Here is an 11,312-nt window from a genome sequence, read left to right as displayed (position 1 = left end):
ACACAGCAGTCATGAGGAGACAGCCGGCTAAACATCACTGTCGTTTTATTGGGACATTATTAGACACTGTATAAAGTATGGAAAAATACAAATATTTCACGAGTTTCACTGATGCCATGAGGCAGCTGGTTATGTTACATGTTTCAGGTGTGGTGCTATTAAAAAGGAAAGAGGAGGAGGAGGAGGAGGAGGAGGGGAATAATAATAATAGGCGTTTGATCAGAGAGAACAGCCAAACCATGAAACACGTGTGCAGGAGAAAGTAAAAAAAGACCAGCGAGGCCAAAGAAACAGCAGCAGGAGAGAGAGAGAGAGAGAGCTCAGATCCACAGGACGTAAACCTACATGTGGGACCGCTACTGGAATAAACCGGGGGAAAATATCATACTAAATTTATTTTTGATGCATATATCTGAAGCATAAAGTCTATCACAGTCCTCTTTTTCACCATCCGTGGATTAAGTGCAATAGTAGAGTGAGACAACGCTGGAAATCTTTCGAAAAGAGCGAGATTAGAGTTCAAAAGGAGAGGATCTGTTTGAGATGCAAATGACGCCCCTGTGTGAGGAGCCGGCATGCAGATCAGCTGTATCAGATCAAATTAACCGGATAGTTTTGGTTATGAATATGCAACAGAACGGCAAAGCTCTTCAATTATTGTTGGGAGTCTTTGTCAGGCATATGCAAACTGTTCAGACACACACACACACACACACACACACACACACACACACACAGACGCACATTTGTTTTACAGTAGCTTGCCACATTTTTTGGAGGTTTTTTCCTTTCAAAAAAAGGAGAATAGCTGAGGAATATACATATATACTTTTTGTTGTATTCACATTGAAACGAGTACATTGCACATATTTTTTTTTTAAATGAGATACAAAGACTGTTTCAGAGTTAGGCTATATCGCTTCTGTCAGAGTAAAATCTTGTAGCTTCAAAAAGTCCTCAAAAAGCTGACTGATGTTAGAGTCTGGAAATTTCCCATGTTTTTTTTTTAAAAGGTTTCACCGGCCCTAGGGTCATAAAACCTGCTCTGCCTATAAAGGACAGTGTGCACCTTCAGTTCAAGTAAGGACATGGAAATCACAAACATGACAAATCACCCAAGTTGGAGTTACAAGGTTTTTTGTTTGTTTGTTTTGCAGCAGCAGCACCAACACCAAGCTGTTATTAATATCAGTTCCATCAGTAGACATCAAAACGAGCGATTACAGTTTTATCCCATAACTGAGCTGAACCCTGCTCTCACATGTCAATCAATAACCAATGTCTAAATCGATCAAATTTGACATCGACGCATGATGCACATGAAGCGGCGGGGTTGTGCGTACGTGTGTTCGAGCTGTGTTTTTTCTACGTCTTCCATTATAACCAGAGTTACACTTACAGATTTAGACACAACAAACAAAGACAAACTCTCTCGGACATAACAGATCAGAAAGTTTTTTTTTTTTTTTTTAAATGAGTGTCTTAAAAAAAAAAAAAAGTAATCAATAAAGCGGTTTCAGTCTTCTCCTGTTCACCAGCCAGTTTCTGACAGATTCTTTTTGTTACACATTTTCATTTTGGCCTCGTGGATTTTCCAAAACAGACATAAATATGACAAAAAAATATTTAAGACAAGGCATTGGTAAGGTAGACTTAGCAGAGTGACATCATACTGAACACGTGGCGACTTCCTGCCCTCAGGCATGAAGCCGGCCGCCGCCCTCGCATGTCTGTTTCCAACCGAGCGTCTCGGACGACACTCACAGGGGAAATCTGGGAATTCGTTGCATATTCTTGTGTGTTTGGGTCTCACTGGTGCATCGGTTTACTGATATATCGAACCGACACTGGGCTTTTATTCAACATCAGGCATCTGTCAGTCACTGCACTGACTGTATCACCTGCAAGTGACTTTTAATTTCTTTGCAAAATGTATTTTTATTCATGCAATTGTTTTTTTTTTTTAATTAATGCTATGAAGCCTGAAGGATTAGGGTGTGCAGGTTTATTCGTTAGCACTGGTTTCAAAGCTGTTCCTCCCTGTGACGCATAAAATTCTGGGGAAATTTTACATCTATAAATATTTCTATGGCATTAAAAATTGAGATTTAAAGATTTTTAGATTTACTGATCGCAAATATTGGTACAAAATATCAGCTACTGGCAGATTTGGTACAAAAACATCAGTATCTGCCGTCCAAAACCGATAATGTGAGGAGCCCTGTTCTGTGTGAAGTGGAATGTTACCCAGATGTTGTCCTTTTTTTTTTTTCCCTACCAAGTCTAAATGTTAAGCACAGCTGGCATTTGGAGAAGTCACGGCCGTGGTCCTCGACACCGAGCGCCTGAAGGCTACGCCAGGTGACTTTACATCGGAATTTAGCACGACATTCATAAACAGTAATAACAGTAAGAGCTGTAATGCACAATAATAGCTGACAATCTCCCAAAAGATAAGAGTAACCCACTTCTGTGACAGAGCCCAGTAGATTAAAAAGGAGGGCAGGCGACGGCGCTCTGTGTCTGTGCAGCGTTTTCGAGACAGAGCTGTCTTGTGAGAAGTGAGTTGTTCTGTCGGGAAAACAGAAGCTCTTTCAGGAATGTTTCAGTGGAAATACTGTTTCCAGGAGACACGTGTGTCACTGTAAAAAAACAAAACAAACCAAAACAGGTCAAAAGGTAGAGGGCAGCTTGATCTTGCTGCCGTTTCAGCGTGAATCACACAGTTTCTCCTCCAAACAAAAGATGAAAAGATGTGATTCAGCGTCTCGGCCGTTGTCTGCAGGCTGTTACTTTACAAAGCACCACTTGCTTGTAGAGGGACTCGCATGAATAGTCAGTAAAACACGGGGCTGACGCCAGCTTGTTCATGTGCAGAGGAGATATCAACACATTAAAAATTATTCTGAGGAGCGCCACCTGCCAAACTGTCTTAGTGTTTTTGTCCTCTGTAGACAGGAGTGACTACGATTCTTCTGGCCTGAATTATAAATTATACGCCTATACAGATCGAGCAAGTGACTAAAACAAAGCTCTACGTTGATCTTTGAATTGTAGCTATGATTGTTCAGGTTTTCCGGCAGGAAGTGCATCATCATCAATATTATTATCATTGAGGACTAAATGAAATGAATGCTACAAAGTATATTTTTTACATCACCCTAGGTACTACCAGTGATAGCTGGATAAAAAAAACTAAAATTACTAAAAGTACAACTCCACCAAAAAAATAACCAGTTGACTTAAGAGTCTGTGACAAAATATTAAAAAAAAAAAAAAAAATGAAACTGAGGACGTCTACAGTCCTAAAAGTACGACTCCCTCAAAAAAGAAATAAAAATAAAAATAAAAAAATAACCAGGTGACTTAAAGTCTGTGACAAATCTGAGGATGTCTACAGTCGCAAACGTGTAAACTAATTAAGGATATCTTAAGAAAAACTGTCTATACAATGCCTTTGAGTTTCTCCTGAATGCTCAAGCTTTACGGGGCGGATAAGTACTAGAATTTTCTGTCCACTTATGGGAGTGTTAATTCAACACAGACACAAAACTGGCACATGGAGAGATTGTATGGGAGGTAAGAGCAGACCTGTTGCAAATAGTGTGTTCAAATCGTTTTTTTAACGTTGGCGTAGCTCGTTTTGGAGGAGCGGCTGGGCGGGTTCGACTTCACCAGAGTGATTTCCATGGTGCCAATACATTCCTGTTATTGTCTTGTCTTTCTGACACTCTTTGAATAGTAACACAGCAAAATGCACCGACCCGCCGCCAACGTGGGCTTAAACAGACCATAAAAAAAAAAGTATTTGCAGACACTATTTGACCCAGGTCTGGCACAAATAGGAAGGGAACATGGATTGTGGTGTGCTCTCCCCAAGAGACGACACAAGTTGTGCGATCTTGATCCCAATCCGCTGGGTAAGATGCTCCCCTTTTTAGCGGAAGAAGCCGAGTTTCTCTCTCAGCCACTCCTCTGTTAGGTCCTCTGTGTTTCTGATCTCAAACACCTAAAAAAAAATCATAATAAAAAATAGGCTGAGGAGCACATATCAGGGTGAAAACATTCTCTTAATATAATAAAAGTCTGAGGATTCAGTTTAAAAAGGCTTGGTGCAACACAATAATTTGCCAAAATGGAATGAAATGTCCTTTTAAATGGGTAAACATGGCTAAATTACATCACATTATTCCATCAACAGCCAAAAAGTTGCGATGTCATAATGAGACTGACTAAAAATGTAATGTCATTATGTTACATTATTATTCTTACAAGTTATTACAACAGTCAGTATTATCATTACATTATCAATCAAAAATATTGTGCCCATTATGATGTAATAATTGCACGTTTTATGTTCCACTTTCCGCCCCTTTAGAACGTTTTATCTGATTTTGTCTCGTTATCTGGAGGCTGCGATGAGGCTCAATGACAGTGTGACACAAATATCACCCCACTATTAGTTTTAATACCACCCGGCATCATCAGACTCCGCTGACGTGAAAAGCAGGTCACAGATGGCTCACTAACCTTCGTCAGGTTGACAGTTTGCACCAGTTTGTTTTTGCTTCCCGCGTACATCATCTGCTGCTCCGGTTTGCAGCCTGCAGAAGAGTAAAAAAACCCAAAACTTAAAAGCAACAATATGGTTTCTTGTCTACAGCACATAATCATCCATATTCATACTGCTCAAAAAAAAAAAAAAAAAAAAATCCAGAGATGTTCTTACCTACTGGGCTGGAGAAGATGAAGCAGAGGGGATAAGAGATGCGTCCGTCGTCATGTTGGTACTTGTAACTATAGACGACAAATGTTCCCGGGGCTAAGGACAGTTTCACGGTAAAGACAGGCGGAATACAAAACGAAAACAGCGGCTCGTTTTGTTCCTCTTTTTGGAAGAAACCGCAGAATACGCTGACATTTAATACTCGAACCATGCAGCTAACATGAGTTACTCTGAGGAAAATCCACCCTGAGACTCTTTACACTGTTAAAACCAACAGCCTCTGGTGATATAACTTGTATTTTAAGGCTCTCTGCATGGTTTGGTGGGTTTTTCTTAATTCCACCGAGAACCTTTACAATGAGAAAAGTAATTTCCCCACTGACTTTAGCCTCAATAGGGATGAATCTCACTTTTTATTAGCTGGAAAAACCTTTAACTGCCATCACTCGTCTCTTCACCAACATATTTAACTCAATACCATCACTTTAAGTTCAATTTGTGTGATGGTGATGCATTCTGGGAAATGTATGAAGTCTCTAATTGAAATAGAAGGAGACAAAGGAGAGTGGGTCCACCAAAATATTCAATTGTAACACTTCATCATAAAGCCTTGAACTTTTTATAACAGCGTCATCATCTGACGAGTGGATTTTTCCTTCAGATATTAGTAAAAAAAAAAAAAAAAAAAGGATTTTCTGGTCATTCAAAGGATATCTTGGTTGTCTTTCAGGCAGTTCGTCCTTTAGATCATCAGGAGAAATATCCTAAAACAGGACAGACATTTAATGAAAAGTTGCAGTTACGCAACATCCGAAGTTACACTTTATCTAGAGCAGATTATCCATTAACATCTGACAGCTGACGAGTTGAAAAACCACAAAAAAAAACCCCACAAAGTTTAACTGTACACAGTTCAGCTGTTCATTTTATCACCTCCTTTCCAAATACTGTTGTACTGAACATCTCAAACACTTAAAAAGGCATAAATTTGCATGTGAATTTGATGGTGAGCTTGTACTGTGCAGAAAATCACAAACGTACCTCGTGCTCTTCTTCAAGAATGACGAGCTGCTTGTCTTTATCAATCTTCACTGAAAGGGAACAAAAAGAAAAATACTGTATTCCTCTGTGTTGTCTGCAGCAGAGGTTTAGTGATTTAAGAATAATACTGCAAGTGAAAACTATCAGAAACAAATTTCACACCAAGAAGCAAACACTGTCTCCAGTCGTTTTGCAGTTTTTATGTTTGCGTTTTCTCCAGCAGATGCCCTCGTGTAAAAGGAGGCCTATGCCTTTAAGTCAGGCTCCGTGCCACACAAACACACTCATAATCCAATTTAGCAGCAATGACATTTTTACCCAGAATAAGAGACGGCGCGGGAGGCGGCTTAGGCTAGATTTGATAGAGAACCTGCTGCAGTGCTTAAGCTGGCAGAGACACCATCACGCCGCCCGCTGTGTTTGGTAACACTTGTGTGTTGACGGCAGCCGTGCCTCCTCGCAAGTGGACCGCAGGCCAACGTTTGGCAGACAAACATCAATATCTTGGATGCTGTTTTTCCTTCTTTTTTTAGCCCCCATTTAGACTACGCAGGTTAGTTTGCCATAGTGTGCCTCTTTGCAAATCAATTGGAGTACCAAGCCGGGCAGTTTTCAACCTGGATCCTATTTTCCCATCACACTGATAAAATATAACCAAAATCTTACTTGGTTTCCTATAGAGCGAGGAATCTGACTGTCAGGGTTGGCCGGCAGCTATTTTATTTTATTTCTAGTTTACTTTGTTGTTGTTTTTTAAATTAAGTTTTTTGTAAATGGATTTCTTCGGATAAAGGGGCAGATTAAATAAGATTATTCTTCTTTCTGCTCCCTTTCATTCAAAATCTGGGAACGTTTGTATTTATATTAAATTGCTCTTTTCTTTTATGAATGAATGAAATAAAGAATAAATAAATGAATAAATAAATAAAAGAGCGAGTTATCTCTACAAATATTCACACTGGTGCTATGGGGTCCAGAGACTCTCCAAAATATTTATGCCAAAAACACCCACAGCATATCTTTTTTTAATGAGATGTGTTGTAACAAACCGGAGTCAAGGCTTCCCTGTGCTGCACGGCCTTTGCTTCAGCACCTCCTTGTGTAGTGCAAGAATAAACGGTGAACGCGGTGAAAGTCATGGATAAACTGAAAATTAAATTTATTACACGTCTCATTACAGAGTAAGAGTGACATGCTGTTGGAGTTTATTTCTGAGAGTGCACAGCTGATGAGATTTTGATCAGAATCAATTGGTCTGATTGAAAATGATGTGGAAACACGATGCGGGTTGAAAATGGCTGCAGTCGGGTAGTTTTCCTAAAAAGCGAATCAAGTGGAGGGTGTTCAAACAGTGATGTTGAAGTCATGAAGGCACTAAACTTGTGGTTCCTTCCTCTCTGCTATGACTTACTCTATAGAAGGAAGCCTGAATTTTGAAATTAACCAAAATAATTCAGTTCTGAGCTGTAGGTTACACACCGATCTCCCATCACAGAGTCAGTGTGAGGCGCTGTGTGTGCTGGTAGAGTTTTTTTTATTCCCAAATCAGAATTTTGTCAGTCAAATCAGATTTAGCCGTTCAACACAAAGATTTGACTATCTGTTCTTTTTTTTCCATATAGAGTTATCTGGCAACCAGAAAATCCACCGGCATGAGTTTCAGTGGAGATTTCCACCACATTCACTCAGTCAAACGCAACAGAGTCACTGGGACATGTTTTTAGAGCATTTAAAAATCAATAAAAGAGAGCTGCATATGATGAACTGCGGCCTATTTGGATATAATATCGGGCTACTGTATGGATTTGTCAGAATAATGAGACAGGCAGCACACTTGTAACTCTGTTTAAATCAAACTCTTACAGCCTATTTTTAATTTTTTTTTTCAGTTTACCAACCACTTTCCCTCAGGTTTCAGATCCTCTCATCAGTTCACTACCATCACATCTTTTTTTTTAGCAAGCACTCTTGCTTAATATAAAAAACAGATTTATGATTCCCCTTATGTATAATTCCTCACTAAAACGCGATTCCTGTGCATTTTTGTGAGCTCCTACCTTTTTTTTTTATGACTGAAGGGTGTCTAATGGATGATTTGACTTTCAGGGGGCAGCCCAAAGTTTTTGAGCATCCACCAGCCCCGTCAGATTTTGAGTATCAGAAACATAAAACCGATGACAATGTGACACTTTACTGATTCCCACAAGGTCAGCGCCTTTCACTTCACTTGCTATAAAAGAAGCAGGGATGCAGACACAGACACAGGCCTGAGCCCACGCCCTTTGGCTGAAAGTTGTTTTTTTTTTTTTTCCTCCGGCTCACTTCACCGCTTTGCACTTTGCCCCACCGGCACTGCATCTACAAAGCATGATCTAAGAAAGCACTCACTGATGATGGCCGCATTATTGGTCTGCTTGCGGAAACGGAACTCCTTCAGCTTTGTGACCAGATCCTCGTCCACATCGCACACCACCAGTGACTCGCTCTGTCGAAATGGGGAGAAACACACACAAGACATCACAACCAATTTAAACCAGGGATGAACGTCTGCTCGGTGTGTGTGTTTCACAGTGTTGAAGACATTCCATGTATTTCTGTCACGACAGCAGGCAGACGGCGAGCACGGGGATCAGGAAGTTTATCGACATCCTCTGTTCCCCTCAAGTTTCCTGCCTTGGAAGCTGTCATGTGTTTATCAACATCTGTCACGCCACATAATGGTAATGTGACACCTCTGTTCTGCAATTTATTTTACTGTTGTTCCGTTTTATTGGCTGTTTATATGGTTTCACTTACTGTTACACTCATTTTCTTTATTTTTTCTTTACTGTTGAATGGCAGAGTGCATGCATAGTCATTATAACTGTTCTGTGGAAAAAGAGATTCCTTATCTCAATGAGACTTCCTGGATAAATGAAGGCATATATACACATACATGTGTGTGTATATGCAGATTTGTATTGCCTCTAAGCAGTTTACACTGTTTACAGTCCACACACACAAAACACTTCCACAGGGGAATCCTTCTGCATTTTTCTGTTTTTTATTTTCATTTTACCCTCGAAATCTCATATCTCACCATGTCTTCATCTCAACCCTCCTGTTACCTGCAAATGTGCATTTTTTTTATCAATTGGGGTGAAGCTGACCCCCAGCATTTTAAACGTGCCAAAAAAAAATAATTTAATAAAAATTGTTAGTTTATGTGTCAAGTACTTCAAGTAGTGTCTTGCTGATGACCTCAATAGCCCTTGAAATAAATCATAACACCCTCTCCCACTCACCAACTCTTATATATTATATTTCTGGTGGGAGTTAGTTTTTTCTCTCCCAAATGTCCCATTAATTATCAATGGTTCTCACATTACTACAGGTGTGGTGATGTTTGGGGAGGCTTTTGAAGCAGATGGAAGTTTTTTGAAGATTATAAATGGCACGTTGTAGCTCTTCGGTGTCCAAAACCATTAAAACTAACTTGTGTGAAATGGTGATATTCCTAATACATTTTAGACAGCTTAAAAAAAAACAAAAAAAAAAAACTCAAAATGACCCCAAACAAACACTGATGCGTACAAAACGTGTAAAGGACGTGGCAATTCTCTTTGCACCCACTTGTCCCTGTTAAATGAGGAAAAGCCGTGAAATATGAAGCCCCCAAAAAATGGTGTTAATCATGTATTTGGATGCGTTAGACATTGAATGGGATCAAAATTGACCCCATGGATAGTAAGAGGGTTAAGGGAGGCTGCACCGAGGATGGCAACCAAGGAATTGTGTGTGATTGCACCTTCCTGAACAGATGGAGGGTGGGAGGGTGGATTTTCTCAGGGCTCAGAGAGAAAGATCTGCGCAGATTAAAATATAAAAAGAGAGACAGAGAGAGAGAGAGAGAGAGAGAGAGAGGGACAGGCTGTGGTGTGTGTGTGTGTGTGTGTGTGTGGTCTGAACACAACGACAGCTACCTGGATCCCTCCACCCAGAGACAGACAGACAGGCGGCTAGCTTCATGTGCTCAGGGTGTTAGCACTCAGCCAAGACATGAAAGTGAGCTAACTTAGGAAAGCCAAGTCGTTTAATTCACCTCCCGTGTACAAAAAAAAAATCGACCTGCCATACAAAAAAACACCGCCACACACCCTGAGCATCGACAGGCACTGAGGAATATCGAGCTGTCACGACACGCAGAGGCGAAAAACCCCGAGGGGGAAACTGTGGATCTTGATAAGCACGGCTAGCTGATTAGCCAACTCTCAATGCCAAGACGTGTTGCAGCACATCACTGTGTTCACGGCTGCGGCAAGTTAGCACAGCGCAGACGGAGGAACACCGGAAGGTCTGGAAATTACTCTTCACAATAAACGAGAAAAAAAAAAAATGTGTCACTGTAAATAAATGAAAAATCCACATCTGTAGGGTGTGAAGAGCAACGAAATGAAAGAGTGATTTTTGTGGGTTGCATCACTAGTTTTAAAACGTGTGTGTGTTTGTGTGTGTGAGACTACTGAACATGACTTTATAGACCGTTTTAAAGTCCTTTTTCTTTACTGACTTACAGAACAATTTCCGACTGACAATTCCTTGTGTTTCACTTTTTTTTTTTTTTACAGTTTATGTGACTCTTACTTTGGTTAAATATTACATGCACAAATTGATTTGGCTTAGTGTTTTATTTTTATTTTTTTACATTTTTAAAATATATTTTATGACTACTGATAATTTAAAAGTCAGAAATCACATACTGGGGAAAAAAATACTAAATGACTCCAATTAGCTGGAAGACCGTGAAAATTTTTTAATGTATTTTTTCCCCTACATTTCATTGTTACTTGTACTTTGAAATTTATATACACATTTTTTCATTCTTATGAATGCAGTAAATGGACGTAATATTTAGTTGTCAATAAGACTTTTATTTTGGAAAGTAAGACCGGAAAGCGTTGCTGCCTACGGCGGCTGCCTTGACGACGGCACAGTGAACAGAGGGTGGAACTGATGCTAGGCTAACAGGCTAACGCTAGCCATTCTACGAGCTTACTTTTTCTGGGTGATTACCGCGATTTCACAATTGTTATGAAGAGCTGATAATTAAAATAAACAACAACAACAACGACTCCACAAGTTTCCTCGCATGCAGTTTAAACAACTTACCATGTTGTAGAGTTAGGAGTTCCCCCGGACCTGCAGCTGCTGCTCTGGATGGAAGGAAAGCTTTCAATGTTTTTTTTTTTTTTTTTTTTTTTTACTTCCCTCACACATCATCTTGTGACTGGCCTGACCAATCCCACCGCAGCTCCGCATCCAAAAAACTTAGTCATAAATATCAAGACAGATGAATAACATATTTAAACATTTACATTTAAACATAAAAAGAAAAAATATATATTCTACTTTATTGCCACCTTGTGCAGGTGTAATATTGGGGATAAATGGTCGATGCCATGATGGAGCACAAATTAGTAAACAAATCATTATTTTTTATTATTATGAACAAATAGCTTAATTAACAAACAACAGCCCATGTGCAGCTCTCAGATTATTCATGTCA

General features: G+C 39.7%; 1 protein-coding gene across 2 annotated transcripts; it reads right to left on the bottom strand.

Moving 5' to 3' along the window:
- Nucleotides 1-28: 28 nt before the first annotated feature.
- On the bottom strand, nt 29-11,007 carry gmfb (glia maturation factor, beta). Of its 2 annotated transcripts, none has more exons than XM_030044061.1 (7): nt 10,916-11,007; nt 8,156-8,252; nt 5,768-5,817; nt 5,441-5,490; nt 4,730-4,812; nt 4,531-4,604; nt 29-4,009 (listed from the first exon to the last, which is right to left on the bottom strand). In XM_030044061.1, the coding sequence occupies exons 1-7, from the start codon at nt 10,916-10,918 to the stop codon at nt 3,938-3,940; spliced, it is 429 nt and encodes a 142-aa protein (XP_029899921.1). In that variant the 5' UTR covers nt 10,919-11,007; the 3' UTR covers nt 29-3,937. The 2 variants fall into 2 exon arrangements, with proteins under 2 accessions (XP_029899921.1, XP_029899922.1); XM_030044062.1 differs by lacking the exon at nt 10,916-11,007 and adding an exon at nt 9,730-9,752.
- Between the last annotated feature and the right edge of the window lie 305 nt (nt 11,008-11,312).

The sequence above is a fragment of the Myripristis murdjan genome, chromosome 22, assembly GCF_902150065.1.
Source record: "Myripristis murdjan chromosome 22, fMyrMur1.1, whole genome shotgun sequence".
In the NCBI taxonomy this organism is placed as follows: domain Eukaryota; kingdom Metazoa; phylum Chordata; class Actinopteri; order Holocentriformes; family Holocentridae; genus Myripristis; species Myripristis murdjan.
The sequence above is the reverse complement of the archived record's forward strand: the minus strand, read 5'-3'. Positions and strand labels throughout refer to the sequence as shown.